The sequence below is a fragment of the Melozone crissalis genome, unplaced genomic scaffold (genome assembly GCF_028551555.1).
Source record: "Melozone crissalis strain CALT ecotype California unplaced genomic scaffold, PUWL_Pcris_2 ptg000064l_1, whole genome shotgun sequence".
In the NCBI taxonomy this organism is placed as follows: Eukaryota; Metazoa; Chordata; class Aves; order Passeriformes; family Passerellidae; genus Melozone; species Melozone crissalis.
Genome location: NW_026535842.1, coordinates 66,528 through 84,303, shown reverse-complemented (window position 1 = coordinate 84,303; position 17,776 = coordinate 66,528). Strand labels below are relative to the sequence as shown.

The following is a 17,776-nucleotide window of genomic DNA, read 5'->3' as shown; positions in this document are numbered from 1 at the left end:
AGGGGTACAGGGTGTTTGAGCTGCCAGTGGCTGGATTTGAAAGGACCCTGTGCCCTGAGAGTGTGTTTAGGGGGTTTCTGCCCCTGGGAGATGCTGCCAAGGGGTCAGGGGATGCTGAGGGGCTTCAGAGTGCAGGTGATGGAGGATTCATAACTGTTCTCACTGCCCACTGCATCCTCTTGCTCCCCAAGGACCTGCAGCTGGCCCAACACCTGCAAGGGCCCCAGAGGGGGAGCATCTGATGGGAGACACCCCTGGGATCCCCACACCATGGCCCAATCCCTGGCATCCACCCACAGGGGCCCCCCTCCTGACACTTTCACATCCCTAATCCTATTGGGGGGGTCCCTGGGAGATCCCACATTGAGACATCCCCCACCTGGAACTCCCTTCTCAATACTCCTCCTGAGGGCCCCCACCGTGGCACCCCACAAACTCCCCAGCCAACACATCCCCGGGTGGGGGTCCCCTTCTTGACTTCAGCACTTCTCAGATTATTGTGGGTCCCCACCTGTAATCATTCCAGGACCCAGGAACTGGAGGGACATCATCCCCCAAGGGGACATCCCTAGGACTCACACTCTATTGGAGACCTCCCTCACTACTGCTGGACCCCAATAAATGTCTCTGATCCTCAAATGCTGCTGCTAGAGTGAGGGAAATTGGGGGCAAGCACCTGTGAAGGAGGCTCTGGGTGCAGGGACTTAAGGGGGGGTGGGAGCACCTCCACGAGGGCTTTGGGAATTGGGATAGGGCATATTTGGGGAGGTGAGGAGGAGGGTGAAGCTTAAAATGTCCCCTTTATAAGGTGGCGTTTGGAGGGAGTGGGGGTTGTGGGGGTCTACAGGGCTTGAGGGGGCACTTTTATAGTGGCGGGGTCATTTTGGGGGGTTAGGGATTAGAGGTTTGCTTTATGGAGGAATCAATGCATCAGGAGGCAGGGATCCCGGGGCAGGGACTACGAGTCTGTTTTATAGAGGATGGGGAGGATGGGGGGCTGCCTCCAGGGCCGGGGGGCAGAGCTCCCCTTTACAAAGGCAGAGCGGCCGGTGCGGGGCAGGGCTTGACGTCAGACGGGGCTTTAAGCCTCCTGTGTGAGGCCCGAGCCTCGAGGGGTGGGGTTTTAAGGGGCGCTCTTTATGGGGCTGGGCCTAGGGTCCAGTTTTATGCTTGCGGTGGGGGGTTGTCGTAGTAGGGTGCGTGTGCGCCACCTGAGAGGGGCAGGACTTAGGGGGTGGGGCTGCATGGGGCGTGGTTGCGGGGTTCCCCAATATAAGGGCTCTCCGGGCCGCCCCCCCCTCCGCGGGCCATGGCGGCTGCGGCGCTGCTAGTGGGCCTGCTGTCGCTGCTGCTGTCGCTGCTGCTGTCGCGACTGTCGCGGAGTGGCGATGGGCGCGGCCCGCGCTGGGGCGCGCTGCACCTGCTGCACCCACAGGGGGCGCTGCACCTGAGCCGCCTGGCGCGGCGGCACGGGCCCGTGCTGCGCCTGCGCGCGGCGGGCCGCGGTGAGTGCGGGATCCCCGACCCCAACCGAACCTGCCCGGAACACCCGACCCCGACCGAACGGGCCGGGACCCCCGAACCCGACTCTGACCGAACTGCCCGGGACCCCCGAACCCGACACCACCCCAGCCGCCCGGGACCCCCGACCCCGGCACCAGCCCAACCGCCCGGGACCCCACAGCCCCCCAAACCCCCCTCCCTGCTCCCCAGGGACTCTCCGAACCCCCAACCCTGCTCTTTCCCCCTGCCGTGGGGACCTCTCCTCAAACCCCGCAAACCTTTCTTGGGGCCCTAATCCCCCGATGCTCCCCCCAAAATCCCACGCCAGGACTCCCCACTTGGTTTGGGATCTCCCCCAGTTTTGGAGTACCCCCAGCCCGTCCTCTTCCCTGCAGAGGTGCTGGTGCCGAGCTCGGTGGCGACTATCCGCGAGGCGCTGGTCCGGCACTGGGGGGACTGGCTGGGGCGCCCCCACAGTTATCTGGGTATGGCGGCGGGGGGGGGGGGGGGGGGGCGGTTGGAGGGGTTCCTGTGGGGTTTGGGGAGTATCCTGTGTGTAGTGAAGCCCTTCGGGGGATTTGAAGGGAGTCACTGTGTGGTTTCTGGGGTTCTCTGTGGGGCTTGGGGGGGGTCTCTAAGGGTTTGGGGGGGCCCTGTGGGATGGCAAGTCCTTATGGGTTTTGAAGGCGTCCCTATGAGATTGAAGGGGTTGTTACGGGATTGGGAGGGGGTCCCTATGGAGTTGGGGACATGGGTACTGGGTGGGGGCAGTTCTGGAGGGGTGGGTTGTCTGTAGGGGCTGGGGCAGTTTCTAGAGGTCTCTGCCCCACCAGACACACCCTTCAGCCTCCAGGATGGCATTAGGAGGGTCCTATGGAGGAAGCGGCTATGGGGTTGAAGGAGGCTTTATGAGGTAGTGGGGCCCTGTAGCCCACCCCTGGTGTATTGGAGGTGGGTCCCTATAGGGGCTGGGGGGTTTCTGGGGGTCCCTGACTGCTCCTGCCCAACCCCAGGGTCGCTGGTGTCACGGGGGGGCCGGGACCTGGCACTGGGAGACCCCTGCCCTGGCTGGCGGCTGCAGCGGGGAGCAGTTCGGGGGGCACTGGCACGGGCTGGGGGGCGTCTCGGGCCCCTCCTTTGGCTGCAGGGCCGGGAGTTGTGTGAGGTGAGACCCTGAAACTGACTTCTGCCCAAAATGATCCTTCTGCAACCCCGACACCCCCAAAAGTGATCCTCCCAGCATTCCAAAACAGATCCCCACACAATATTGACCAGCAAAACCCTGGCCCATGCACCCCAAAACTGATACCTTGAGCCCCACTCCCTTCACCCAAACCCCACCCATGCACCTTAACCATGTCCCCTGCATCTGAAAACTGCCCCCCAAACCCTACCCCCTGCACTCATCCCCCAATCTCTGCATCCCAAACCTGATCCCCAAACCCTGCACCCGCATCACCGTCCCCCAAAACTTACCCACCCAAACCTCACCCTCTGCACCCCAAAAGGGCATTATCCCTTTGAGTCCCCATAACTCCCTCAGAGCTCTGCCCTTCTCTTGTGTGACCCCCTAAACCAGCCTTGGAGTCCCCCTTTATTTGCTCTGGGGCTCTCTCAAACCTTCTCTTTCCCCCAGGAGCTGCGTTCGTATGGGGAGGCCCCCCTGGACCCCTTTGAGGTGTTCACCTTCCACACCTGCAGCACCATCGCACGCCTCCTCTTTGGGGAGCTAGTGAGGATCTGGCAGGGGGCCCAGGATGGAGACAGGGGTTTGGAGGAGGACCCCAGTTTTTATGGGGGCCCAGGGGTTTGGGGGGGGACCCAGGAGTTTGTGGAAGGAACATCCAGCTGTTTGGGGGGGGCTGACCAATTTGTGTGTGGGTGGCAGGGGTTTGGGGGCACACAGGAATTTGAGGGGACCCGAATGTCTGAAATGATGTTCGGGGTGTTCTGGGGGATCCAGAGACAATTGAGTACTGGGCAGTACACAGGTGTGTCCTCCTCCAGGTGCCCCCTCCAGGGGAGCTCCGGGCCTTCTCACGCTGCCTGGGGGAGCTGCTGCAGGTCTGGGGGCACAGCAGTGTTCGGGTGCTGGACCTGCTGCCCCTGCTGCGGGTGAGCCTGGCAGCTCCTGGGGGTGGCTGTGGGGCTGTGGCCTTTTTGCTGCATGAGGGTCTATGGAGCCCAGAGCTATAGAGCCCTATGGGGGCAATAAGGGAATTGTGGGGGTCTACAGGGGGACTATGGGCCCTTGGGGGCCTGGGAAGGGCTGTGAGTCTCAGGGGGATTATATGGCCCATGGGAGAGATATGGGGCTGGTGGGATTATATGGGGTTGGGAGTGAGGTTATAGGATCTGTGTGGGACTGGAGAAGGGTATGGAGGGCTGACAGAGAGCTTATAGGGTCCGTAGAGAGCTTGGGTGGTGTCTGTGGTACTGGGAAGAGACCGTATAACTCTAATGGGGCTGGACAGGGGTTATAGTGTTTGTGTGGGGCTAGGGTGAGTGTTACAGGGTCTATATGGTGTTGGGGATCTCTGGGCCTGGGAGGGGCAGTTGTGGGGGCTGTATAGGGCTGAGGTGGGGTAAAGTGTCTCTATGGAGCTGAAGATGCCTATAGGACATTGGAGAGGTCTGTATGGCCCAGGGAAGCAGCCATAGGGTTTCTCTGGGGCTCTGGAGACTCAGGCAGCATCTCTGGGGGAGCGGGTGTCTCTCTGAGGTCAAAGGTTTCTTGGCGGTGGGGGTCCCCATGGAGTCCCTGTGTGCAGGCCCTGCCCAACCCGGGACTGCGGAAGCTGCTGCAGCTTGTCCAGCACCGTGACATGTTTGTGGAGACTCAGATCCAGCGGCATCAGGTGGGGAGGCCCGGGGAGCTGGGAGGCAGCCCGAGGTCAGGAGCGGCGCGGTTGGAACAGAGCCTCAGGGGAAACCCAGGGCTTTGGAAACTACATGGGGGTCCAGAAGGACTCAGGTTCTGGGTGGAAACCAGGAGTTGGGGGCACCCACATATTTTTGGGGAAACAGAGGTTTGGGGGGACCCAAGGGGATGGGAGGAGCCGGGGGTCTGGGAGGCTTATAAGGCCTTGGGGAGGGCCAGGGGTTTAGGTGGACTTGGGGGTTTGGAAGAGACTCCCGTGTTTGGGGGCAGCTGGGGATCAGGAGAAACCCCCAACACGTGTCACCCCTTTGCCAGGTGTGTCCCTCCCCTCCCCCGGACTCAGTTCTGGGGGCACTGCTGGGGCGTAATCCTGGGGCACGGGAGGGCCCCCTGAGCCCCCCCCGGCTGCACATGGCGGTGGTGGACCTGTTCATTGGGGGCACCGAGACCACTGCGGCGGCGCTGGGCTGGGCTGTGGCCTTCCTGCTGCACCGCCCCGAGGTGAAACACATGTCCCTCCATGTCTTCCATGCAGCCCTGGGGGGGGTCCTGTGTGTCCCCAGGGGTCCTGTGTCCCCCCCTGCATCCTGTGTTCCATATGTCCCTCATGTTCCCTTTTCCGTGGGTTTCCTGCTGCTCTGCCCCCAGATGATGTGGAGCACCCTCTGTCCCCTGTATAGTGCCAGGGCTCCATGTGTGTACTTGGGGGTCCCATATCCCCACCTGTGTCCTACATGTCCCCCACGTCCTCCTCCCCATGGCTGACACTGTGCCCTTGCACCACCCTGAGGTGCCCCATGGATCTCTCAGACATTTCAGAGCTGTGTCTGTGTCCCTATGTGGCTCCTTGGTTTGGGGTTTCCATGGAGAGGTGGCTCAGGGTCCAGGGATAGAGGGCCCCAAGAGAGAGATCTGGGGGCTCAGGGGTGTCCCCAAGGAGGAGGGAGGAGCAAGTTTGGGGAGGGGGTTGCGTCCCAGGACAGGTCTGGGGAGGATCTGGGAGTTCAAGGGGGTTGTCAAGGGAGAGGGCCAGGCTTGGGGATGGTTTGGGGTCCCAGGGGCAGGTTGGTGAGTTTGGGGGGGTCTGGGGTTCTGGGGAGTCGCCCTGTCATCCCATTGCCACTGTGTGCCCCCTGGGATGCACCCCCTCCCCTGGTGCCCCATGGCAGACATGGCACACCTGTGCAGCTGCAGGCGCGGCTGCGGGCGGAGCTGCAGGGGGCACAGGGACCACCTGGGCCAGGGGACGTGGGGCGCCTGCCCCTTCTTCAGGCCACCGTCAGCGAGACCCTGCGGCTGCGACCCCCTGCGCCCCTGGCGCTGCCCCACTGCGCCCTGCGCCACACCAGGTACCAGGGCAGGGAGGAGCCACCACCGGCCAGCCTGGGTGAGGGGCAACCACCACAGAACAGGAAGGGTCTGCCTGGCATCACCAGGAGAACCCAGCAGAGCCCATTAGACCCCAGCAAGTCCCATCAGGTCCCAGCATGGCCCGGGTAAGACCCCAGTAAGACCCGAACATGCAGAATATTTACCAGTAGGGCCCAGTAGAAGTAGGGCCACAGTAGACTCCAGTAGACCAGTACAGCCTGGTAAGTGCTTGTAGGACCCAGTAGGCTTCAACAGAGCCCAATAAATCCCAGTAAGACTCATTAGGTCCCTGTAGGCCCCAGTATAACCCCAGTACATTCCACTTGGCCCCAGCAGGTTCTGGAATGACCCCAGTAGACCCTAACAGACACCCAGTAGATCCTAGAAGATCCCAGAATAGCCTCAGTAGGCCCCAGCAGAGCCCAGAAGATCCCAGCAGGAGTTCCCAATATATCCCAGTAAATCCAAGGTAGCCCCACTAAACCCCAGTAGACATCCAGTAGCCCCCAGAAAAGCTCACGATGGGTCCAGCAGTTCTCAGTGAGCCCAGTAGAACCCAGAGAGCCCCAGTAGACTCCAACAGACACCCAGTAACTCCCAGTAGCACCTACCAGATCTCAGTATAGACCCTGTAGACCCAAACAGACATCCAGTCATACCCAGTGAGCCCCCAGAGAGCCTCAGTAGGTCTCAGTATGGCCCATGTAACTTTCAGTAGTCCCCAGCAGACCACAGTCTATCTCCATGCACCTTGTCCCCTTCCAGTCTTGGGGGGCTCCCCGTGGCAGCCGGCACTGTCCTGATCCCCAACCTGCTGGCAGCCCAACAGGACCCTGACATCTGGCAGCACCCTGAGGTCTTTCTGCCCGGTATGTGGGTATGCCTGCACTCTGAGTGCCCCCCTGAACTCCTGGGTTTCCTCAAACATCAAACTGGGTTCCCCCAGCCATGGTGTTTTCCCTGATTTCTGGGTATCCTGGGAACACCTTTGTGTCATGAGTGCCCCCCCCCCCCGATGCCTGAACCACCCCAACCCCACACCCCCTCCCCCAAACCTGTGGTTACCCCCCACCATCCCCATTAGTTCTCCCATATATCTGTGTACCCCCCCAAAACCTGTTCCTCCCCTCTACCCCCCCCCGGCGAAACCCCTGAGACCCCCCCTCAGGTGTCTGAACCCTCCCCAAACATGTGAATCCCCTCTGTCATCCTGGGGTCTCCCCCGAGTCTTAGGCTCCCTCTGAGCCCCTGGGTCACCCCAAACCCCCATGTTTCCCTTCTGAACCCCGAAGTCCAACCTGGGGAACCCCCAGGCTCCCTCCAAACTTGTGGAGGTCCACCCCTAAGTCCTGGGTCCCCCCATCGCGCCCGCTACTCCCAAGCCTGTGGGTCCCCCCCGGAACCCCCCGATCCTGCGGGTCCCCCCGCACCCCTCGGAGCTGACCCGCCGCCCCCCAGAGCGGTTCCTGGCGCCGGGCGCCCCCTCGCGGTCGCTGCTGCCGTTCGGCTGCGGGGCGCGATCGTGCCCGGGGGAGGGGCTGGCGCGGGCCGAGCTCTTCGTGTTCCTGGGGCTAATCCTGCGGGAATTCCGTCTGGAGCCGGGCCCGGAGGGACTGCCGGGGCTGAGGGGCTCGCCGGGCACGGTGCTGCGCTGCCCCTCCTTTCGCCTGCGTATGGTGCCCTGCCAGCCCCCGGGCTTACCCTGACTCTGGCCTGACTCCACTCGACCACTTTATTACTTTTCTGAACACACTGTGACTCACCTGAGGTTTTTTTGACCCTTCCTGAATACACCAGACTTCACCTGAGCCTGTGTGACACTGCCTGAACCTGGCTGACCGTGACCCCCTGACTGACCCCACCTGACCTCGGCCTCACCCCTGCCAACCCTATGCCTCACCTTGACACCGGCTATGACCCCAACTGTGACCCTACCTAACCCCATCTGACTCTGCTTGAACCCTGCGTGATTCCATCCCAACTCACCTGACACCTGACCCCTGCGTGCCCCCATTCAAAACCAGATAGCTGGGTCTCCCCCGGATGCCTGGGTCAATGCAGTGTGGGAGGGCCCCATTTATCTCCTCCTAATAAAAGTTGTGCTTTTGAACCCGCAAGTCCCGGCTCTTCCTGGGACCCCCTAAACGTCCGGAACGCCCGAAGCCCAGCCTTGCCCCCACCCTGACCGGCCACTCTCGGCACCCGCCACAGCCCTCGGACAGCATCAGAAGATAGCGGTCTGGCTGATTTGCACTTCCCCGCTCCGCAAAGCTCTCCCCGGAGAGGCTGCGGTCCGGGTTGGGCTCGCAGCCCTGCGAGACACGGCGGGTTTGTGCGGGGCGCTGCGTTCTGCTGATCTGCCTAGCAACAGGCGACTCAAAGCATGAAGCGCTCTGATTGGTCGAGGCCTGGTGTGCGTGGCAACCGATTGGCTTAGAGCTGTTGGGGGCGGGAGGGGAGTAGAGCGCCGCTCCCAGGGCGAGGGACTGGAGGAGCGGGCGCTGCGGAGTGGAGTGCCCGCTCCGAACATAGCGGGGGCACTCAGGAGCACTCCCCCGACGCAAAAACACGAGGGAGAGAACAGCGAGGAGGGGCAGGGAGGGAACGAGACCGCCCGCGCCCCTCGAGTCATGTGTCGAAATGGGGGCAACGGCAAGGGAGGGGTAGGCAAGGCAAGGGAACGGAAGGGTTGGTCGGTGAGGAAAGGCAAAGGAGGAAGAGGCAATTCAAGAGGGCACCAATACAAGGCAAGGCAAGCGTGAGTTAGGTAAGGCAAAGAAAGGAAGGGTGCGAAACGCTATGCAAGGGAGGGTTAAACAAGGCAAAACAACAGAGGAGAAGGCAAGACGACAGAAGGGAGGGTTGGTAAAGGCAACACGAGGAAAGGGAGGGGCAGGCAAGGGGTCCAGGCAAGGCAAGGGGAGGCAGTGGAAGCCAAGATAATGGAAGGAAATGGAGAGGTAGGCCAGATAAGGCAGTACAAGGCAACGGAGGGGTTGTTACCTGAGCTATCCAGCTGCAGGATAAATGTTCAAAATAAACATTGGACCCTTAAGGGAAGAGTCTGCAGGGTGCCGCACCGATCCCGGGGACCCCGCCCCGCGGGTGCCGCCCGCAGCTCCCGCTCCATCATCCCCACAGCCCCCGCGCTCCCCCCGCCCCGGTGACATAACTCAGGTTTCCCACAGGGTCCGCGTGATTTGCGGAAAAAACTCCACAACTAGTAAAAGTCGTGAAGTGGGTATGTATCTTTATTCAGCGTCGGACGCATGCAGGATAACTCCTTAAAGAACACGCGCGCAATCCGACAGTCCAAACTCCCCTTTTTCCCCCAGCCTATTGCATATGCATTAAGTTTCGCAATAGGTTCATGCATATTCATCGCATTACAATTAGTTAATGTCAGTCCTTGAGCAGAGAGCTCGCTGTTTGTCCGTTGTGTCCTGCAGCCTCAGTTTTGGCTTGCTTCTTATTTCAAGGTCCAAGGGGCCCCTCTTACCTTCCTCTAGCTTGGAAGCTCACATTGCTTTCACCTTGTTTGAGACAATTTTGAGAGCTGCAGGCTTTTTTGAACACAGCAAATTTAACAGACTAAACAAGTTAAACATTTCAAAACAGCGCATTCCACCTAAATCTGAAGTTGATTTCTAACCCAAGTTAATTCCTAACCCCATGTCTCATTTGACAGGAGATGAAGGATTTTTAGGGATTTTTTTTTAGGACTATTGAGGGTAATTTTAGGACTTTTTATGAGTAGAGTATCTTTAGGGCTTTTGAGGGAATTTTAAGGTATTTCTTGGGGTAGATTTTTTAGAATTTTAATGAGTTTTGGGGTAGAAGGAAAGGCAAGTCTGGCACCCCATTGTTTAAGGGGCAGACGAAGAGCTGTGTAGGGAAGGGAACACCCCACATGACCTTTTTTCACCTCATCCCCTGCTCCAAGGTCTAGCAGCCCCCCGTGTGACCAGCTGCTTTCAGAGGGTTACCCAGGCACACTCGCACAGGGAGCTGCTAGTCCACAGGGGTTAACGGGGGTATCCCAAGCATCCCTCCAGGAGCTATGGTTGAAGCATCCAGCAGGGACTAGGGAGCTGCTAGGCCAACCTGGGCATAGAGCATCACTTTGAGAAAATGCCAAGGGAAGAACCCTCTTGCCAAGGGGCAGCACCTGAGCAGGCTAGGCAGCATGTACTACTGATGTACTACTTAGTAATCACCAAGGAATAATTATATAAGGTAACAGCAAATTACCCAATTTAGCTAGATGTGTAACCTTAACACAAAGTTTTATGTTTTACCAGTTTTCTGTTCTTCTGCTCCAAGTAGTTGTTGCAAAAAAGAAAGCGCTGTTATTTTTCTGAAGAGTTTTCTTCTATAACAAGCCCTTTACTGCCCTTGAATCTGAGTCAGAGGACCCAAACAGCTGCAGCTGCTCTGAGGGCTTTTATACCCGGTGGGATTCGCCCCCTCCCTTTTCCTGGGTGCCATGGGAACGAGGGGTGGGCACGATCAGGGGTATATTAACCCCAGCCTTGGCTGAGGGGCTTCATTCCCTCTCTGGGATGTGCTGGGGTGAGAGCTCTCCTCTCAGTTCAGTGAGGAGGCTCTTTCAGTTTATCTCAGCTTGTTTTCAGCAGGTGTTTCTAGGCATCTAAAGCAATAGAGGCTTGGAAGAGACTGAAGAAAACAGCATGGAATAAAGGGAGTATTTAAGTTAACAATTTTGGGTTTTGTGTTTAGGGATGCTAAAGTGCATTTGCAAGTTCTGGTGTTGTTCTTGTTTTGTTTTTTATTATTTTTTAGGAGGAGTAGATCTTCCAGAGGCTCCCAGTTGTGTCAAGTATAACACTTTGTTCAGCAGATTCATCATGACACAAGAGGGATCTGCCTAGTGTCACAGATGATGTTTGAGATTGAGGCTTCAGGTGAGTTAAGGGTTGTGACTAGGAGAGGGAGGGTGAGCAGGTATCCAGTTAGGAGTTATTGTGAGCAGGGGGAGGTTTGCAGACAGCAGGGTGAGAAAGGGTGTTTATTTGAGGACACATTTCCCCCCCCCCCCCCCCCACCAAGAGGCTTCTCAGAAGCCTAGCAGAGGTTTTCACATGTCTTACAGCACGCAAGGTCATCCACTGCACTCACAGCAATGCCATTTAACTTTGCCTTTCTCTAACCCGGGTGCCACTCCTAATAAAGGCCACAGCCTTGGAATCAGGGTGAAGCTGGAGCCTGAAGAAGCCAGGCACACTCAGGAGAGGGCAAGTAGCTGCCTTGGTGGGATTTGTCCCACATAACTCTGGACTCATACTTTGGTTTTGGTTTTCTTCATTGTAGCTGACTGAGAGGCTCACAGGCTATCACGGGGCCCTCCGAGGCAGACTCATTTCCGATGCAGCGTGGATTCCCATCACTGATCATCCAAAAGATAAGTTGGGGGCCACGGCCTGGAGATGGGATGATGGGAGAGTAGTGGGTTGGGAGTTCTTGGGGCAGATTTAAAGATTAGCAGAGGGAAAAGCAATCTTCTCCAAGGGCTTCTTAGGACAGCTAAAGGGAGAGGCTCTACTTTTGATGGCAGCTTTCAGGCGGGCAGTGCAGAACAGCTCTGGTCTGTGTCGTGTTGTCTGGTGTGCTGTGTTACCTGGTGTGTCTTTGGGGTCCCTTTTGCCTTCTTCCCTTGAGGCCCTCACCACAAGCATGATGTGTCGTGTTTCATGTCCCCCTGTTTGTCACGTTCTGTGTCACGGGTGTCTGCACACACATTTGTGCCGGAGCTGTTCTGCTCTGCCGCATAGCCTGCTGCAATAGGACAAGCCTGGGGAGTTGAAATTTGTAATGTGGGCTGTACTTGGACTATAGATGCTGTTCCTAGATTAACGTAAGGTGTTTGCAGCTTCTGAGTTATCCTGGTGGTGTTTGACATATGTTCTAACTTTCTTTCAGGTGCAGATGCATTGCATCCATGGCAGAGGGTCAGGGTTAGGAGGTGCCGGGCCTTCTTAGGAGCGCGGTGAGTAGCAGAGTGGTGGGGTTGTGGCCGATGTGGTGCCAAGATCAGGCACTGATGTTGGGTTTTGTTTAATACAGCTGTCTGTGAGACACCAGCGTGGTGCCAGCAGGACCTTCCCAGGTGACGAGGTGGCCTTTCTTTGCACCTGAGACCAGCATCCCCAGATGTCTGAGAGATAAGTAGCCCACAGAGGGGATGGAAGCAGGGTGCTGGGTCAGGACTCCCTGGGGTGGGTGGGGGGTTTTGAGTTGGCTCTGGAGATGAAGGTAGCCAAGACGTGGCCCCTTAGGCCCCATAAAAGCAAAGTCTCCCTTTTGATTACGGTGCTGAGGTGTGCAGCAGGGCAGAGCAGTCCCGGTGTGTCTCGTGTCACTTGTCTCTTGTGCATTATGTGTTGTTTGTGTATCTCATGTCTTTTACCTTAGCCCTTTGAGGGGCCTGTCAGAAACCCTGGCTTCATTCTTAGCATCTATGATCTCTGCATTCCTTGGCCTGGCACCCAGGCCATAGATGCGATTCTGATACCTGTCTGAGCTCCCCAGTCAAGAGTTCTCTCTTTAGAAGCATCCAGTCAGATGTCTTGTCAGGTCTTGTTCGTGGCTGTATGGACAGCTATGACCCACCTGGATCCATTATGGTGGATTAGGACTTGAAAGAATGTGAGGTTAGGTAGAGGCTTCTGACCATAGGATTCCTAGGCATCCCTCTTTGCTGTCCTTGGAATAAATCATTCAGTTAGCATCTTCTTCCTTCGGGGTTCTCTGGGCCTCATCAGCTCACCATCGGTCTCAGCTCGATCATCTCCTTTTGCATTCTCTCAGTCCTTGCAGCCATTTTCCTTGCCAAGAGGTTTCTTTTCCTGTTGTGTCCCCATTGTCTGTCATGTCCCGTCCTGTGTCATGGGTGTCAGCACACATTTGTGCCGGAGCTGCTCTGCCCTGCTGCATAGCCTGGTGCAATAGGAGGCGTCTCGGGGGCTTGGAATTTGTAATGTGGGGTGTAGTTGGACTCTAGATGGGATTTGTAGATGGACACAGCATATCTGGAGCCCATAAGTTATGCTGCAGCCCTTTGACTTTCATCCAAACTTTCTTTTAGTTGCAGAAGGATAAAATCCAGGGCAGAGCCATCCATCCCGGGTGAGGGGATTCCCCCGTGCAGGTCAGTCACTGTTTGTCTCTGCAGAGGAAGCATAAATGGTGGCTGTTACAGCTCTGCTCTTTGTCTTTATTTTTAGGAAGTCAAGGCGGAGAGCACCTGTCAAGGCCGAGTGGGCAAGGTGAGCATTGAGTAGGGTACCGAAGCAGTTGTTATTGCTGAGGTCTCAGTTTTTGGTGCTGCTCTAAGTATGTATTATTCTTATTTTTATTTTAGATGTTCTGCTTGCCATCTATCCTAGCCCAGCATGCCCATGCCAGGTGGGTGCAAGCTTAAGGTATTGGTGTGGCATACTTGTCAGGGTGGGGAGGTTGTGTTTTCACAGTATCTGAGCATGCTTTTCTGCTTTGTTTCTTTGCAGGTGCTGTCGCTGCCCTAGGCATGCCAAGGAACAGAGGTGGACAAGTGAATCGGGGTTTATGCAGGCTGACTCATAGATGAGCGTTATGCTGCAGCACGCTAAGCGTGTCCCTTTTCTTTTTGCAGGTACCTTCTGGGCATCCTCTGGAGTCAAATCATGATTTGAGGTGAGCTGGGGCAGTGGTGCGGAGGAGTCCCGGGGATTACTGTTTTTGAGGGCAACAGTCACCTTTTCTGTTTTGCCTTAGGTACCCTGGGGAGGCTTGTAGCCACAGCGTGGAAGCGGCAGCACCGAAGCACACACATTGCGAACATCTCAACGTCCACATCCGACCGACAATGGCTTTTGTCTGCTCCTCCTCCAAAAGCTAAGTGTCGGGGCCAGTGGTTGGGAGAAGGGGAAAAGCCTTTACTGTCACAGGAGGCAATCTGATGTCAGCTTAGCGGAGAGGTCTGTAGTGGGACGGGCTCCCTGGAAGTAAAGGGAGAGGGTTTCTCCTCAGCTTCACCAGAGCCTTTGCCGGGCATGGCTGTTCCAACCCATCTCCACTTTCTCGTGAACTTTGCATCATCTGCCTTCCTCGACTCGACGTTGTCACAGCTCTTTCCCCCGAGGAGCTCGCCTTCAGGTCTGGAGCTATAGCTGCGGTCAGCCGGTAGTCTGCTTCCTTCTCTAGGCTTGCTGAGCCTCTCGAGCATCCTCCTAACTGCTTTGACACTAACTTCCTTTAATGAGTTACATTTCATCATCACGTGCTGTCGTCATAGGGCTTCCTTTCCCTTGGCCTCATCGGCCTCTGGCTTGTCTTGTGCTAGGACTCTCAGGTCCCTAAGGGGAAAGTGCCAAGCAGTTGCATCTCGTCTCTGTGTTATAGACACAGATGACATGTTATGGTGTCTGTGTTATGTAGTGCGTGTCCATTGTCTTCCACGTCATAGGCCTTTGTTACATCTCGATGCTTTATCGGCACTCCTCTGTGCCATATAGGCCGTGTTCTACTCACATTCCTTTCCGGATATCCCTTATTCCGGCATCTTTACATTTTTACTCTTTGAGACAGGAATGTCTCACAGGGACAAGATGTTCTCATCCATCTTCCTTCTCACTATCAGCTTTGCTAGTGCCTTTTTTTCCATTTTCTTGGACTTCTAGAGGGAGCGTCTTGCACCCTCCTCATGTGACTGCAGTAGTTCTATAGGTTCCATCTTCTCCAAGGGTATAGGGCTCAAGAATTCATCTTCCAGAGAGTTATCTCCAGTCCTGGCTTGTGTTGTATGTACCTATGTCGTGTGTACCTATATTGACTTATATTGTATGTACTTACATTGTATGTACCTATGTTGGCCTATACTGTGTGTACTTACACTGTATGTAAGTGCGTCACTCTATATTATGTGTATTTACACTCTGTGTATACTTGCACTGTATGTATCAGCTTATATTGTGTGTATATAAGTACATTGTACCACTTATGGTCGGAGCTGCCCTGCCCTGGTACATAGTCATAGTTAGGTAGAACAGTTATAGAAATTTTACTGTTCATCTCTCTTCTATGGGATTTTTGGGTAGAAAATTTATCAGTCCAGAGTGGGGACAAGTCCTAGCTGTCAGATAGCCACTCGTTGACCCTTCCTGTCGTCTCACAGGTCCCTAAGGCTGCTGATTTCCCCAGGATCTGCCATTTACGTCAAGGAGAGGCAGCCAGAAGATGTGTCACAGCGCGTTCTTCCGCGTCTCAGGCAAGGGCCGCAGCGAGCGTGTAAGTGGAAAGTGTGTGAGAGCGTGTGTGAGAGCACGTGGTTGTGTCTGTCTGTGTCTGCATGTGTGAGCACATGCTGACTGGATTTAACCTTGTGTATATGACTTGTGCTTTTCAGGTTTTGCAACTTATGGTTAAATGTAGAATAAAAAATCCCCAGCCGCCTTCACCCCCCCACCCCAAGCTTTTGGTTTTTGTTCTTGGCCCTGGTCGAGTAAAAACCCAGAAAAATACCCCAAGATAGGCTAGAAAAGACCCAAAAAACCCAAGATGGGCAAGAGCAAACCCAGAAAAATCAAAGAAAAAAACCCCAAGATGGGCAAGAAAAACACCAGAAAAAAACCCCAAGATGGACTAGAAAAAAACAAACCAGGAAAAAAAAAATTGAAAAAACCCAAAGATGGGCAGGAAAAAGTCAGCAAAACCTTAGAAAAAAATCAACAAGATGGGCAGGAAAACCCGGTCCTAAAAGCTGCCATAAAGCGCGACTGTCGTAAAAGGTGCCGTAAAGAGCGACTGTCCTAAAAGGTGTCGTAAAGCGCGACTGTCGTAAAAGCTGCCGTAAAGCGCGACTGTCCTAAAAGGTGTCGTAAAGCGCGACTGTCGTAAAAGGTGCCGTAAAGCGCGACTGTCGTAAAGCCGGCCGTAAAGCGCGACTGTCGTAAAAGGTGCCGCAAAGCGCGACTGTCGTAAAAGGTGCCGTAAAGCGCGACTGTCGCAAAACCGGCCGTAAAGCGCGACTGTCGTAAAACCGGCCGTAAAGCGCGACTGTCGTAAAAGGTGCCGTAAAGCGCGACTGTCGTAAAACCGGCCGTAAAGCGCGACTGTCGTAAAAGGTGCCGTAAAGCGCGACTGTCGTAAAACCGGCCGTAAAGCGCGACTGTCGTAAAAGGTGCCGTAAAGCGCGACTGTCGTAAAACCGGTCGTAAAGCGCGACTGTCGTAAAAGGTGCCGTAAAGCGTGACTGTCGTAAAACCGGCCGTAAAGCGCGACTGTCGCAAAAGGTGCCGTAAAGCGCGACTGTCGTAAAACCGGCCGTAAAGCGCGAGTGTCGCAAAAGGTGCCGTAAAGCGCGACTGTCGTAAAACCGGCCGTAAAGCGCGACTGTCGTAAAAGGTGCCGTAAAGCGCGACTGTCGTAAAACCGGCCGTAAAGCGCGACTGTCGTAAAAGGTGCCGTAAAGCGCGACTGTCGTAAAAGGTGCCATAAAGCGCGACTGTCGTAAAACCGGTCGTAAAGCGCGACTGTCGTAAAAGGTGCCGTAAAGCGTGACTGTCGTAAAAGGTGCCGTAAAGCGCGACTGTCGTAAAGCCGGCCGTAAAGCGCGACTGTCGTAAAAGGTGCCGTAAAGCGCGAGTGTCGCAAAAGGTGCCGTAAAGCGCGACTGTCGCAAAACCGGCCGTAAAGCGCGACTGTCGTAAAAGGTGCCGTAAAGCGCGACTGTCGTAAAAGGTGCCGTAAAGCGCGACTGTCGTAAAACCGGTCGTAAAGCGCGACTGTCGTAAAAGGTGCCGTAAAGCGCGACTGTCGTAAAAGGTGCCGTAAAGCGCGACTGTCGTAAAGCCGGCCGTAAAGCGCGACTGTCGTAAAAGGTGCCGTAAAGCGCGACTGTCGCAAAAGGTGCCGTAAAGCGCGACTGTCGTAAAACCGGCCGTAAAGCGCGACTGTCGTAAAAGGTGCCGTAAAGCGCGACTGTCGCAAAAGGTGCCGTAAAGCGCGACTGTCGTAAAAGGTGTCGCAAAGCGCGACTGTCGCAAAAGGGGCCGTAAAGCGCGACTGTCGTAAAACCGGCCGTAAAGCGCGACTGTCGTAAAACCGGCCGTAAAGCGCGACTGTCGTAAAAGGTGCCGTAAAGCGCGACTGTCGTAAAAGGTGCCGTAAAGCGCGACTGTCGCAAAAGGTGCCGTAAAGCGCGACTGCCGTAAAAGGTGCAGTAAAGCGCGACTGTCGCAAAAGGTGCCGTAAAGCACGACTGTCGTAAAAAGCGGCCGTAAAGCGCGACTGTCGTAAAAGGTGTCGCAAAGCGCGACTGTCGTAAAAGGTGCCGTAAAGCGCGACTGTCGCAAAAGGTGCCGTAAAGCGCGACTGTCGCAAAAGGTGTCGTAAAGCGCGACTGTCGTAAAAGGTGTCGTAAAGCGCGACTGTCGTAAAACCGGCCGTAAAGCGCGGCTGTCGTAAAAGGTGTCGTAAAGCGCGACTGTCGTAAAAGGTTCTAGATCATGCTCTAATCCCGTTCTAGATCGTGTTCTAGGTACGTTCTAGATAAGGTTCGAGGTGCGTTCTAGATCAGGTTCTAGGTGCGTTCTAGATCTCGTCCAGATAGGGTTCTAGGTACATTCTAGATTTGATCTAGATATGTTCTAGCTTAGGTTCTAGGCACGTGCTAGATCAGGTTCTAGATATGTTCTAAATCGGGTTCTAGGTATGTTCTTGATACAGTTCTAAAGTACGTGTCAGAATGTTCTAGATAAGTTCCCGATATAGGTCTAGGTACGTTCTGTATATGTTCCCGATATGTGCTAAGTATGGTTCTGGATACGGTTCTAGGTATGGTTCTATGTTATATAGAATATGTATAATATATATTCATAATATGTAATACATACCATATATAATTCTATATAATATATGTGATACTATATATAAAGTATATATTCTATTTACAAATATTAATTGGTTTCACTCCAAGGATGAATTGAATTTGGCTGCTCAGTCATGCAGCAAGCCGGTCCTTCA

The 17,776-nt window shown here is 55.4% G+C and overlaps 1 protein-coding gene across 1 annotated transcript; it reads left to right on the top strand.

The window, feature by feature from the left end:
* The first annotated feature begins 1,309 nt into the window (after positions 1–1,309).
* LOC128945395 (steroid 21-hydroxylase-like) lies at positions 1,310–7,860 on the top strand. The gene is made up of 10 exons (XM_054289145.1): positions 1,310–1,505; positions 1,899–1,988; positions 2,517–2,668; positions 3,140–3,235; positions 3,511–3,618; positions 4,275–4,361; positions 4,700–4,885; positions 5,573–5,733; positions 6,521–6,624; positions 7,214–7,860. The coding sequence occupies exons 1-10, from the start codon at positions 1,310–1,312 to the stop codon at positions 7,459–7,461; spliced, it is 1,428 nt and encodes a 475-aa protein (XP_054145120.1). The 3' UTR covers positions 7,462–7,860.
* Positions 7,861–17,776: the final 9,916 nt, after the last annotated feature.